Below are 14,788 nucleotides of genomic sequence, written 5' to 3'. Positions count from 1 at the left end.
GTGCAATCTCTTGGAAAACAGATTCCATAATACTGAAAAACAGTTTTCACATCCCTTTCAAGGCAGAATGGTACAGTTCCTTGCATTTCTCTTCACTGAAAACATCCAAGCTTTCTTTTAATTACAAAGAGAGAAGATTCTGAAAGAACACACTGTTGGCTGATGCAACAAAGTCACACGGGTGGCAAACTTTTGTTGTTCTTAGTGTAATCATTGCCTTTTAGATTACTAGATCTATAGACTGCACTTGCAAGGCTGTTGCCCAACTCAAACTGTCACACAACTCAGAAACCTTCCATTCTCCTTGTAACTTCAGGGTTTTCAAAAGTGCATACTCAGGACTTATGAATTTAAATCACTTAAGAACTTCAGACAGTGTTAACCTGCCAGTATAAAAATTATGTATAAATCTTTGAAGAGAACTACATTTTTGCAAATCCTACATATATTCCACTCACCATATTTTCCCTGGGAGTTCCACACAAGGTGCATTGCAGAAGGTGACATGCGAAAACAGGGCTTTGGATTTGTCAGCGAAGTTCAGGGGGACAGGGCAGCAGGGTGGGGAGAGAGGAATAAAGAAAAATAATTTAAAAATCAAGTATCATGAAGGAAGTGATGAGATGAAATTATAGAAAAAAGGAAAAAACAAAGGCCTTGGTAGGTAAATCCAAACATGGAGAAGTAAAAAGGGAAACAGTTGTGCAGTATAGTAGCTTTTAAAAATTGGATATGAAGCAACAGTTATTTAAAGCCAAACAGAATGCTTGGAACAGGCCCAGCAAAGACAGACCAGGGGAACAAAGTGCACAAACTGAAGAAAAAATATTTTTTAGAAATTGAAACTTCCAGAATTCAAAGGTTTCAGCTCTCATATGGTTGCAGAAACAAATTGATTTAGGCTAATGTACATTAAGACCATATACCACACAGCCAGAGAATACAGGCTGGCACATTCCAGCCTTCCACAGCAGGAGTCTGATGTAACTAAGCCATGACAACAAAGCCCAGAGAGAACAATACTGCATAAAATGGGATAAAATACCACAGAAAGGGTTAGGTGCTATCTGCCTGCCACATGCCCAATAGGTAATTCAAAGGAAAGTCTGCAGGGACAGCAGCTCACATTGACAAAGGAAATTGCTTTGTTCAAAAGGGTAACATTTTCCAAAACACTATAGTGACTTTGTTTCATGCTAGACCCAAAGGAATTGTTGTTGTTGTTGTTGTTATTCAAACTATAAATCATGGTCACTGTAATGGCCTGAAACAGCATTTAGTATATTGATGATCTTTTTACGCTCATGGCATCCCAAATAAACACCAATCTGTCTTCAGCATCACATATTTTATATAAACCACATTCTACAAATAAATCATTCCAAAAATAGTTTCAAATTGCAAATAATTTCAAAATTGTTGGGCTTTCATTCATCAGTGTTCTTTTTGTTTGCCTTTTTTAAGCCATTCATTTTCAAGGTGTTTTTCCTTAGAACCATCTCATCAGCTGCAACAACCAGGCTGACTACGTAATCTTTATTTATGTAACAGGACTTACTCAAAAGATGCATCTTCTCAGGGATCTAAAAATCACAGATGCAGTAGAGGCAGCATTGAATATACTTCATCCCATATTGTTTTAAGCAGCACTTATGCACAGACTGTATGCATTACTCCAAATTACTTTTTATCTAGCAAATAGCAAAAGTCAACTCTTCAGGAAACATACTGTTTTTTCCTTGAAGAGATACGCGGAGAAATGATGTGGTTTAGCAAACACTTCAAACTGTAACTGAAGCCATGTCTAAATGATGTGAACGATAGGCTCACTATCCTACCAGAACTTAGCATTATGAATCCTGTTGAAAACTTAGGGGAACTACTTTTCCATAAGGCATCAAAGACCACAAGGTCAGTAGACAGTATACCTTCAATATGAGAGTTTACAGGACTAAACACAGTGCTGCAGGCCATAAGACAATTCTTTACTAAGCAGGAAGAAGTTATTGGATAGACTGATTTACGGGAAGAAAGAAAAAGTGTGATCGCTACCTCAGCCAGACCACTGGCTTGAAACCTTTGAACCACTTTATTCCAGAAGGTAACAGTGAATGGGCAGCACAGGGTTACAAATGCACATCAACTTCTGTTTATAAAGACAGAAAATCCCCACCCATCATACTGTATAGGCACTTAGAGCTGTTCAGGTCCTACAGCAAACTGACAGAGCTTTAGCCCTAACTTATTCCATTCCACTCATCTTCCCAATCTAATTTATGCTGGCTATTTTATCACTGCATATGAAGAGGCTAAACAGGCCAGCTTCTGTCAGCAGCTGTCAGCAAGCCATAAGAAAAATGCTGTTTCAGAATTTCTATATGTTCTCTAATCACCTGGGGTTTTTCTTAGTGTTCCAGGAACACACGACTTTCTAGATGCTCATGAGTCCTCCCCAATAATTAACTATGGGGAAACAGCAGAACTTGACAAGGGTCTCCATCTTTGTTGTAGCCACCAGTCACATCCACGCACGTTCTTCTATTTGCTCACCTAATTCATTTCCCGCAAGAGGCAACAGGTTTGTTTGTAGGTTTGGGTTCCCCCCCCCCCCCCCAGTTATTATCATTAAAGCAGGAGCATATTTCCACTTACACGAGAACAAAACATGAAAACACATGATGCCTGCTATCATTAAACTGAGATCATATTCCAGTTTAGGTCTGATCTGGTTTTAGCGTGACGGGCATTTTTTTCACCTATGGCTTTCTAATGAGGAACAGAAGTATTCTAATTGGGAGCAAAGAAATAATTTCACAGGTAGCTTTGTTTTTCTGAGTTTTCTTTAGGTACCCATTCATTAGCCTTGACAGGTAATTGAAGTTTCAAATGCACCTGTCTGACTTCCTTCCTTCTGTATACTCCATTATGAAACACCTTAAGGTGGACTTAAATGGTGAGCAACTGGATCGATAACATTTTTTGCACGTTCAAATAGACCTTACAGTTTCTTACATCCTATTTGTTATATTAAGATGCCTTCTGTCCTTTTCATAGCCTGTCAGGGATTTTCCCCTGTGCTAACTGCAAAGCGTTCTCAAATAATATATCCAGCAAGTAGTCTGATGATCCAGAGACTCAAAGCTTGAGAAAAGGTGAAGACTCTGAGACAGATTTTTCCTCCAAGTGCTTAGCATGATATATTGAACTTGCTTTTTTGCCCCAAACCCATGACAGCTGAGCTGATCCACAGTCCTCTCTCAAGGAGCTCATATACAACTTATATCCATAGTAGTGAAGTCAATGGAGATTTTAGCATCGCTTTGGAACAAGATCAAACAAAAGTGCACAAACTGCATTGAGGAAGTAGGGTTCAAATCACTGTCACCTTTAACACCATTCCCATAAGTAGGTAGGTAGCCTCAATTGAGGTAATACGTGAAGTTTGTTCTGCACACGTAATGCGTATTCCCTTATCAAAAAACTCCTGCCTAGAAAGGATCAGTCATGGAACTTAATGGGCAGCAGCACAATTTCTGTAACACGAAAAGGACTAGCAAGACATACCATGTTTACTGTGGCTGGAAGTGCTGAAGACATTACTAACTTTTACTCATTCACGTGTTTCTAAACAAATACACATCTGCTCACTATGACAGGCTTTTTACAGCATATACTAGCTTTTACAGAATCAAGTTAGAGTATAACCCCAAGTAAATATGCCTTTATTGCAGTAACAACAGGATCATGAAAGTTAAACTGGTCACAATCGCAGCCTCAGCACTGCTCCACATTTGATTCTGCTCCAAACAGTTTAAAATGCCTTGGGAAAATTCAGCCTATTTAATGTATCAGAATGGCAGGAATTATCTGAATCACTATTTGTTTTATTAGTAGCAATACTCAAATACATTAGGTTTTTTATTCTATTAAACATTTCATTACAACTGTAAATAGTGAAATACAAATAGCAACAAAAATAAGAATGACTAGTATTTGAGCTGCAACAACTACGTAAATTATAAAACAAGCTGCTGATTATGTTGACATCATGCAGTCAGCAATAGAAGTAATTTTTTTAAAATTCTTGGGTTTAATCAGAAAAAATAATAAAATGCACAACGGTATTCACCTACAAATACTGTTTCTTCATTGCGAAGAGGGTTTACAGGTTGTGCAAAAGTGGAAGAAAATAGGTAAATTTGTCTCTGTCTTCAGAGAGCAAGCCAATGAAGTATTGGTAAAAATACCACTCTGATATTTCTCTATCCAGGGCTAGATATTATCTACACAGTCAAATTACACAATGCATTGATCAAAACAAAAGAAGCCAAATCCCTATAAAAATACTCAAATCCTATGTTATATTTGGAAAGCCTTTACAAAACTGAAAGAATTCTGAGGAACAAACCTTAAAAAAAAATCAGACTAAGTTTTGATGAATAAGCATGATTGTGATCTAATAAAAATTATTTTCTGATTAAAGTAATTCACTTCACTAGCACCAATATGTCATTTGTTCCCTCTCTTCCTCCTCCTGAACTTCTGGGGTTCTCTTAACTCCCTGCACGTATTACTTCACTTTTAGCCGAGTGGCCCTTCTGCCCACTACAGCACAGTAGATAGTCAGAACATCACAAGTCCAGTATTTAAGTCACTTCGAGGGAACAGTAGGCTAACTTGCTTCATTTATTATAACACTAAAGACCAGTGAATCTGGGAGTGCCTCAGTTCTCAATTAATGGCTCAACTGCATCCCCACCAGCTAAGATAACACCTAGGTACACATTCATTTCATTGTTCCCTGACTCTGGAAACCTGGGCATACAGGTCACCAGCAAGTAGCAACACGGGTCCCCGATTTGGCTGATTAGGGGATATGGATCCCAGCATGTACCTACATCTAGATATATCCTCAAATAATCTATTCTAGTTGCCAAGAACTGTGAAGGACAGATTGCAAGCAACTTGATCATCCACTCAGACCACACAATGTTACAGACACTAGAGGAGTGTCACTGCACTGGAAAATTAATGTTATACTTTTTCACTCTAACAGCTGTCATCTAGTAATGCAAAATCTAGTAATGCAAAATTAAAAAAAACACACATGCAAATCTCATTTTAAGAAACCTCCTTTCAGATTCTGAAATATGACAGAGGGAATATTCAGTTTAAGAGGATATATGGACCTTCCAAGACATTAGCAGGGCACCTAGTTGTTTGTTTGGTTTTTTTTCCTCTCAGTAATGAAACTACTTAAAAAGCCTGGTAATCAGACCTTAAATAATGTTATAAAAAGAGTAGGGCAAGGGGTGGGCAGTCATAAGCATGTCCCTCAGGAAAGGGCTCCATCAGGGGGAGAGAGATCTAGGGAGTCTGTTTGCCAGCACAGGACTTTCTTTTTTAGGAATGATTAAGAGTATATGACTTCTCATCTTGAATGACAATAAAGTGGGGTTTATTAATCATTGGCATGAGTTGGTCTGTTGTTTCCATCTCTGGATAATCTGGTAAAGAGATTTTCGCTGCAGTATTTTAGCATTCCTTGTTCTGGAATGGAAGAAGGCCTAAGCTAGACATCCATTCAGCCACAGAGACTAGCTTCCTTGGGCACCCTCTACAGACAGTGAAGTGATTGCATTTGGGAGATATTCACTAAGGATCATTTTCCTAGTGTCTTAAGTACTCCCACTGTCTTTAAAAGTGTTACTGTCAATGGTCTGCTGCAAGACCAAAGCACTGCAAACTGCAGAGTATTCGTTTGTGTAACAGATGTGGAGGTTAAGTTGCAAGTTTCTGAAGCTGCTATTTCAAAATCCTTAAACAAGGATGGTCAATGCTGATAAAAAGAAGGGATGACAGTAGCAAAAAAATAATGTGGATTTTCCTTAATGCTGGTAGCATTAGGAAAGGCATAGCAGTGAAAACCACTTTTCCCATATCTTCACTGAAGTTAGCATCTGGAACAAACATAGCCGAAGTTTTAGGTCTTTTGTTCGGAAACTAGAAAACTTCATTTCTAAAAAGTCTGGAATGAGTTGAATTCAATTTATACATGCATATATAAATGAATTTTAAATGCAACTTTGAAACTTCAGGTTGTTTTGTTTTCTTGTGCAACAACGTGAAGCCAAGTCTGTTACAGTGACTATGCCTCTCGAATGTTTTAATTTTAGCTTTGGAGATTTGGACTGTCGAAGTGACTGATGTTGAAATCATCAGAACTGATGCATTAGATTAATGCCATGTTGAAAGTTTCTCTTGCACGTCAGAGAAGGAAGAATAGCTTCCAAGACTTTTGGGTTTACGTGCCTAGGTCTGGAGGGGATGAGGGGTGGGCAGGGCTGCAGAGGTGGCCTCTGTGAGACCAGGGGCTGCCCCACGTCAGACACAGCCAGTTTCACCTAGCTCCACGACAGACCCACTGATTGCCAAAGCTGGGTCCATCAACAATGCTGGTGGTGCCTCTGTCGATAAGATATTTAAAAAAGAGTAAAAAATGCTGCACAGCAGCTGTGTGAGAGGAGCGAGAAAAATGTGAGAGAAACAGCCCTGCAGACACCAAGGTCAGTGAAGGAGAAGGGGAAGGAGGTGTTCCAGGTGCCAGAGCAGAGATTCCCCTGCTGCCCATGAAGACCATGATGAAGTAGGTTGTCCCCCTGCAGCCCATAGAGGACCACACCAGAACAGATATCCACACTGCAGCCCATGGACGACCCATACCGGAGCATGTGGATGTGCCCTGAAGGAAGCTGCAGCCCATGGAGAGCCCATACAGGAACAGGCTCTGGCAGAAGCTGTGGCCCATGGAAAGGAGCCCATGCAGGAGCAGATTTTCTGGCAGGAACTGCAGCCCATGGGGGACCAATGCTGGAGCAGTCCATTCCTGAAGGACTGTACCCCATGGAAAGGACCAATGCTGGAGCAGTTTTTGAAGAGCCTGTGGGGAGGACCCACATTGGAACAGTTTGATGAGGACTGTATCCTGTGGGAGGGATGCCACACCACAGCAGGGGAACAGCGTGAGGTGGAAGGAGCGGCAGAGACAAAGTGTTATGAACTGACTGCAACCCCTGCACCACTCAGGGGATTGGGGGGAAGAGGTAGAATAGTCAGGAATGAAGGACTGAAGTCAAGCCTGGAAAGAAGGAGGGAGGGGGAATGGTGTTTTTAGTCTTGTCCTTGTTTCTCACAATCCTACCCTATTTTTAATTGGCAACAGACAAAATTAATTTTCCCCAAGTTGAGTCTGTTTTGCCTGTAACAGTAATTGGTGGGCGATCTCCCTGTCTTTATCTCAAGCTACAAGATGTTTTATCTCATTTTCTCCCCCTGTCCTGTTGAAGAGGGGGAGCGAGAGAGCAGCTTGGTGGGCAGCTGGCAGACAACCAAGGTTAACCCACCACAACTGGAAAGAGAAAAATGAACTATTAGGTATCATATTTTCAGTACTTTGGAATACAAAGTTACTTTTATGCATGGTAACTACTGAAATAAGTTATTCTTTCCCCTCCAAATGTCAAGATTTCAAATTTCACATACTATTTTTGAAAGAAACCATTTTACATTTTCTGCCCTAAAATGCTATTCAGTATTTTCCCAACACTGTTCAATGATTTTGTTTCCCTTTTTGCACTTCTCTGAACATTTATTTTCTCTGATTATGTTTGTCTACAAAACATTACTAGACAAAGACACCTTCAAGGAAAGCAGCATTTCAACAGAAGAATTCCTCCACACACAGTCTGTCAGCAGCAAAGTGAACTGCATGCTACTACTTCAGCAAGAACCTCAATGCACGCTAGTACCACTGTTGCAGGCAGGCAATTCCAAATGTCAGTCTTCCTTCTGTTGAAAAAAAGCCAAAGTCCCTCTACTTAATGGAGTTCATTCCCTTGCTTTTACTGATGAAATCTAAATATAGATATCTGTCTCCAGGACCAGATAGACATTTGGAATTGTAATCTGCAATCATGCCATCAAAAAGCTCCAAATGCTGGAAACCAACTCTTTAGAGCCCTCTGAATTGTCCCCACTTATGTACCTTCATATATGGTGCACTCCACTCTTCTTGGTATCCAACATTATTCCAGATGACAAATTATTTATACCTGCTTAATGCAAAAGACTCGGTCAATTCATTTAACTCAAAAAAAGCCATGTGTTTGCATTTACTGCAAGACAGGGGCTGCTTTGGGAATGCGTATAATGATTTTTTGAATTCTGATTTAGATCCTTTTATTATTCTCCCTGAAGTTAAAGTTGTTGGCTCTGTCCAGCAACTGATTTGGCTTGACTGAGTTCTACTCCTGTTACTTGCTTTACATCAAGCTATACCCACCTTCTTTGTTTACGTGTTACAGGTTATAGCTATACACATGGTGTCTTCTGCCATCCTTAGCATGTCAAATTCCGAAGCCTGTAAATCTGCCTTCTGACTTTTAACACTTGTGCTAGTTTACATGCAAGAGCGGAAATGCAATTTTAAACTGTGCAACAATGTTTTTGTTAAGAATTTCTTGCATCGTAAGAAAAGAAAAAAAAAAAAGAAAAAAGAGGAAAAAAAAGGCTGCCTAGGAGAACTACTAGTTTTTGAATAATAAAAATGAACTGGCAGAATTGGATTTGGGATTTCAACTTTTATAAAGATGTTTTGACAGGTGAATGAAAGTTATATTTTATTTCTGATTTGGTTGTGAGGCTCTGAGAAGCACCACAGCCATGCTTGTCAGCCAGCGTCGTAAATTGTCTTAGGCCTAACATTTGCATGTTAGATATGTACCTCTGTTGCCATGCGACACTGCCCTCCCTCTACTTCATAGCCTCTTTTCTCTCTGGGTAGCAATGCTGCCAAAGGGATAGCGGTATGCTGATCAACTGTGTAACATTAACTGGTCAAGTCAGCTCTCATAAGAGCAAGAGTACTTAGAATCTGAAAATCCCAACATTGCCTTTGCCACTGTTCAGAATTTAAATAAAAACAAGATACGATGCAAGAATTATAACTTTTCCTAATTATGATACTACTAACGGTAACAGACTGAGGATGTCCACGAAATAAACTGTTCTAGTACTAGGTCTCCCAAAAAGTTATAGTCTTGAAGTAGTTTCTTAAAAGACAATTTTAAAAATGTTTTAACATAATTAAGTAAATAATTAAATTTAAAAGTTATTAGAGAAAGACTACTGCTACATCTTTGAGAAGGAATCCCTGTATTTGTCAAAAAATTATATATGTTTAGAAGCATATCTGTTGTAGCTTAAGAAGAAATCTGTTCAGCTTTTAAGTTTTGATTATTTAAAATTAAGTTCTCTAGAATTTTTTGCTGAGGTACTAGGAAAGCAGCTATACAGTACTTGTCATTACTGAAGGATACACAGACATGATGGACAGCTGCTGTAAATTAAACCAGATGTAACTCCCACCAGCTAAAGGCTATCAAGTTAGCTACTCTTTCTCCCCATCCCTACCTCCTTCTCCTTTTGCTCTTAAGCAATTCACATTTCATTAAAAAAGGCAGCACCAGACAAATACAAACAAACAAATGAACACCACACAAAGGAGACTTTAAGAATATTTCACACAACAGTTTTCACTCCAACGCTTCCAGTACCAGGCAAACAACTTCACAAAAAGGCATGAGGAACCAGCTGAAGCAGATACATAGAATGTGAACAATCTCAGCTCTGTAGGAATTTCAGCCAAAGGCTTGCAACATCACTGTGGTCACATCTGCAACGTCAGAGTTCCTCACACCTCTAGTAACTTCCTCCATGAAAAGTATGGCTCATTGACCCATGAGCTACAGCACACATGTATACTTAGGCCTCACTTCAGCATAAACTCCTCATTGGCCTATCTGTAAACATGTTACAGCAGATCCATTTAATCTTAAACACAGCATTTGAGTTCACAAAAGAAAACAGGGGGTGAGTTGTGTCCAGATGTCGTATGGTACAAGTTGTGTTACTGCCATTTGGAAAAAGATAACCCACATAAACAATTAGCCAATTGTTTATGAGGAGACACACTATATTAAGATCCATTTAAAGAACAATCAATTAGCACGACGCCAGCAATACGTTCCAGATTTTTACTTCCTCTATGGTCAGTCAATAACTAAGTATTGAATCCATTTTAAAGAAACTATAGCATATTTGTGCATCTGAACTTGTTCTGTGCTTTTACAAGAGATATGGCAACAGTTGAATTTTGAACATCTTTACCACATTTCAAACTGAGATCTGTTTTAAAAAAAAAAACAAAACCAAAAAAACCCAAAGAAACCAAAAACCACACCAAAACCCACAACTTTGTTGCAGTTTTGAAATCTAGAAACAAACTGTGTATTTGAGATTTTTGTTATATAAACAATTTGACAAAAATTGGCTTCAGAAGATGTTTTTTAGTCCCTCAAACTGTATATGGATTAATAAAAAGTGTCGCACATGAATAAGTCATGCTACTCACTTTAATGAAAGTCAATATAATATATCTACTGTGGTAGATACAAGGATTTACTGGAAGTAGCGTACAAAATATACTGGCCCAATTTTATTCCTCTTACAACCACACTGAAATCAATTTAAGAAATAATTTCAGTGAAGCAAAAACCAACCCCTTCCACAAGCCCTAAAGAGGACATATGAAACTCCAAAATCTGTTCATGCAAATCTTGACTTACACTCACTATACACCCTTCTTGTGCCTATATCTGTCATTATGGAGCATCAAATTTATGATGACATACTTTCAAAATCAGTGCCTCCATGAATGCTCACTCCTTGTATTTTGATTTTCTTTGTAGGTATCAAGTAACATGATTATCTCAGAGGGAGTTGCAAGGAAATGTAATTCACGTCCTTCATCCACCTCATGAAGTGTGCATATCTTCATTATCCAATATTGGCCATAAGCTATCATATGTCATTGACTGTACCATTCAAAATGATGCATCTCAAATTACGTGGCTTGTCTTTTGGAATGGAAGAGTGGAGCACAGGAAATAACTTCTTTGGCAAGAAAACACTCAAAACCCTCAAAGATTTATCTGAAAAGAGAAAATAACCACCTTGCTCTGAAACTGTAAAAGCAAAATACAAACTAGAAATTAATACATATTTTATTTACATTCACTAAGGGGAGCTATGCAGTAACCTGTCTGTTACAACACTCAGGAGTGTTACCTTAAATCATAAAACCAAAGTATTTTCACATATATACTGTTGGCATATCTAATGTACTGCAGGGTATTCACAATAAATGTCAATGAAATAAACACTTCATGGCAAGCAAGAAATATCAATGTTCCAATTTTTTTCTTTACATTGTTCAAATAGGCTCTGGGAATAAAAATAACTGGATGAAATGAGAGGGAAACCCCCAGAAGAACGTGCATTCATACCAAACTGATTACAGAAAAAGCTTTTCACACCAATGCTGCAGGGTTATTGAAGATTACTACTGTGACAAAATACTGACTTCATCAAAAAAAAAAAACCCAAAAAAACACAAAACCCAAACAACCAAACCACACACAAAATAAACGTTTTGCACTAGTAATCTTCAAGCAAGTTAATGCCTATTTTCCTTGTCCATGCTAATATTGTGGTATGATTTAAAATACAGATATCTGAACATGCTAATATTCAGCCTCCAGAACAGTAGTTAGCTATCAAACTGTTGACAGATTATTCCCCTCCCTCCCCCAATTAACAATCATTCATTTGATGACACATATCAACATGTAGGCACATGTAGCAAAAACCTGTTACAAAAGCCAGAGCTCAGATTTCTGTGCTTTCTATGTTTTAGCCATCAGCTGTATTGAGATAAGGCATTGACCTTTCTTCGCGATTCACAATGGGAGAATACTCTGCTTACAAGCTTACTACTGTGAAGCCTTGTTGTTAGTATGAAGAACCACAAAAACATATGTAAGAAGGCAGATGGGATTCAATACCTTTCTCAACATTTGAAATGTGATATTTCCAACAGTTCATAAGTTCTTGTCATTTTCCCAGAAGCGTAAACAACTCAAGTTTAAGATTTCACTAACGGGGACAAAACACTCTGCAGGTTAGTGGGAAGGGAGGGTAATACTCCATGAACTAGTTGATAAAGGAGCTTTTTTCAGGTTTCATCTTTAAAGGACTCTACTATGCCATCTAGGATTTTTACGTAATAAAGGCAATTTCTCCTTGCAATGAAAGAGACTTCAGGTGGCTGTACCACAAGAAATATTTTTCTGTGTATCTTGAAGTCAATGTGACTGTAATTGCAAACTACTCGCTAATGTAAAGAATGGCAGACTGTTGCATTATGCAAACCCATCCACGTTCTTTTGCATCCCTGTGAATGCAGTTACTTCCCTGTTTGGATTGTATTGTACACTGTAACAATGGGTTTCACCTAATAAGCTATTCAGAAGACTCTTACACAGTATGCAGGTCATCTCAACCCATTTCCTTGCTGTTAGAAGTAACATCAAAAACGCTTTCAAACATCTTCTGAGACAGGAATACTTAGAAGCACCTTAAATTCTCATAAAATATTCACTAGAGCTATCTGCAGTATCAGTTGTATTGTGGTCCCATACACACTTAGTTAAGTCATGTACTACTGCTGCAGGAATAGATGTCTTGAAGGAAACCTCCTCTACCCCACACTGATTGAATATTTTCAAAGTCCCATGCATGAAGAATAAGATAAAGAAGGGGGGGAGGGGGGGAAATCACAGCTAGAATTAAAAAAAGCTATTTTCTTTTAGCAATTCTAGAACTACATTATAATCACCGTGAGATAAATGCTCTAACCTCCATCTGCACCATTCCAATCTTTCTCCTCCCACATCAGTGCTGAATTTGCAAGAACAGAAGAATGAATAAGCTGAGAACATTAAAAAATATTTCCAGTTAGGAAGAGACTTGCATGTGGTTTGGGACCAGTACTGACATTCTATTTACCTCAGATTTGACCAGGCTGGGACCTCTAAGTAGCTCCTTTCTCTACCATTTGGGAAATGCCATGCCCAATTACTGGAGCAACACTTTTCTTCTGGAGTCCAAGCTGGTAGAAAGGTAGCCTAACAGAATACCTAGACAGAGGTCTAGAAAGAAAAAAAAGGGGGGAAATAGAAGCTGGCTTACGTGCTCCAGTTTGTCTTTCCTCCTCAGCCAGACACTGGCACTGTAGTCCTGCTGCTTGACAGTGCTGTAGAAGTTCGCACCTACTCTGGTGAGGCTTGGGGAAGGCTCCCTGGGTCTGCTCTTCAGCCTCATCTGCTCGAAGCCTTCATGGGGGGATGAGGAGAGCCAGTCATGCCTGACTTCCATCTTGACATGACAAGGCAAAGTCCAAAGAAAAAAATCAGAAGAAATCAAGAAATTAAGAGGCTCTAGACGAAGAGGGTCCAAAAAAGAACGGGATGGGGGCAGAAGAAAGAGAAGGAAAGCAAAGACACCCCCCAAAAAAACAGAAAATGGGAAGAGAAGGGGGAGAAAGGGAGAAATAGCAAGGTAGGAGGAGTGGAGGGAGAAGGCAAGGCTGCAGGTACGAGAAAGGCGCGGACTGAGAAAGATGAAAGGGCACTGGGGAAAGAAGGCGCTCCAAGATGCCGCTGCTTGTTGCCCTCGCCGCCAGCAAGCTGCAGTCCAGGACCGGCGCAGCGGGAAGCGGCTGCTTGCGGGCTCTGCCCGGGACGGAGGCGAGGGGAGGCGCGGCCCCGCGCAGAAGGAGGCCGGGCGGGGCCGCTGCCTCCAGCCCGCCTGCAGGTTGGCGCAGTGGAGGGGCCGCCGCCCGCCCGGGGATGGAGCCGGCTCCTCCCCCGCCTCCCCCTCCCCGGCAGCCACCTTCGGGGAAGCAGAAAGCAGCGCGGAAGAGCCCTGCTTTCGCCTCTAGGAAAGCGGCTGCCGCTACCGCCTCCCTCCCCGCCTCCTGGGGGGCAGGAGGCTCCCGCGCCCGTGGGGAACTTCCCTCGCCCCCTCTCCCCCCTCGGCGGCCGGCTGCCGCTCCCTCTCCTGGAAGCCTTTGTCCGAGCTCCCCACCCCGGGGGCTCCCGGGGCGCCGCCTCCCTGCCCTGCCCAGGGAGGGATGCGCCCCTCGCCGCCGCCCTGGCTCCGCCGCGGTACGCGGGAGGCGCGGAGCTGCGGGCGCGGTGGCCACCGCGCCGGCCTCTCCCCGCAGCCCCTCTCCCTCCCCGTGTCGCCTCCCTCCCTGGGCAGGAGCTCCGGGTGCTCTGAAGCGTAACCTGACCGAGCTGCCGGCCCCTTCCCCAGGGCAGCCAGGAGCGCACCTCACCTGGCCGGGAGCCGAAATCCTCGGCCCGGCGCGCCGGAGGCGGGCGCAGGGCGGGCAGGAGCCCCGGGTCCGGGTCCGGGTCCTGCCTGGAAGCCCGCACCCGCGCAGCGGCTCCGTCAGCGCCAGACCTCAGAAATCAAATCGCTTCTGTGGTCCCGGCTGGACAACATCGCTGCAGTGCCCACACCCGTAGACACCTGCCACCCGAATATTTGCCTCGTAAAATAAAAGACGTTTCGGGGTGGTTTCTATGGTCCACTGCCGTCTTTTTTAGTAGAAGTTGGTACGTGTCGCTATTTAGCTCAAACTTGTTTCAGCAGAAAAAAGGACTTTCCTTTTTCAGACTATGAAAAGCCACCTCGCTGATTGCCCACACACTCTGCAAAGCTATATTAGGCACAGACAAGAAAACTTTCTCACATAGCACCAAGAAATAATCATTGTAGCTCAGAACTGCGTTCTAGTTTCTGGTGAATATTTGCTGGCAGA

The 14,788-nt window shown here is 41.3% G+C and overlaps 1 protein-coding gene across 2 annotated transcripts in view; it reads right to left on the bottom strand.

The window, feature by feature from the left end:
* PLD5 (phospholipase D family member 5) overlaps window positions 1-14,452 on the bottom strand; it is a 189,383-nt gene extending 174,931 nt beyond the window's left edge. The window contains exons 1-2 of one of the 2 annotated variants that reach the window (XM_087776601.1): window positions 14,300-14,452; window positions 13,150-13,335 (exon numbers count right to left, since the gene is read on the bottom strand). In XM_087776601.1, the coding sequence (XP_087632727.1) occupies window positions 13,150-13,335 (186 nt within the window). In that variant the 5' untranslated portion in view covers window positions 14,300-14,452. Of the gene's footprint in view, window positions 1-13,149; window positions 13,683-14,299 lie in introns of those variants that run through there. The other variant, XM_009463536.2, reaches the window with a different exon arrangement.
* Window positions 14,453-14,788: the final 336 nt, after the last annotated feature.

Source organism: Nipponia nippon, unplaced genomic scaffold (genome assembly GCF_047370975.1).
Source record: "Nipponia nippon isolate SJK-2023a ecotype South Korea unplaced genomic scaffold, ASM4737097v1 scaffold_4, whole genome shotgun sequence".
In the NCBI taxonomy this organism is placed as follows: domain Eukaryota; kingdom Metazoa; phylum Chordata; class Aves; order Pelecaniformes; family Threskiornithidae; genus Nipponia; species Nipponia nippon.
This window is presented reverse-complemented; position numbering and strand designations above follow the sequence as displayed.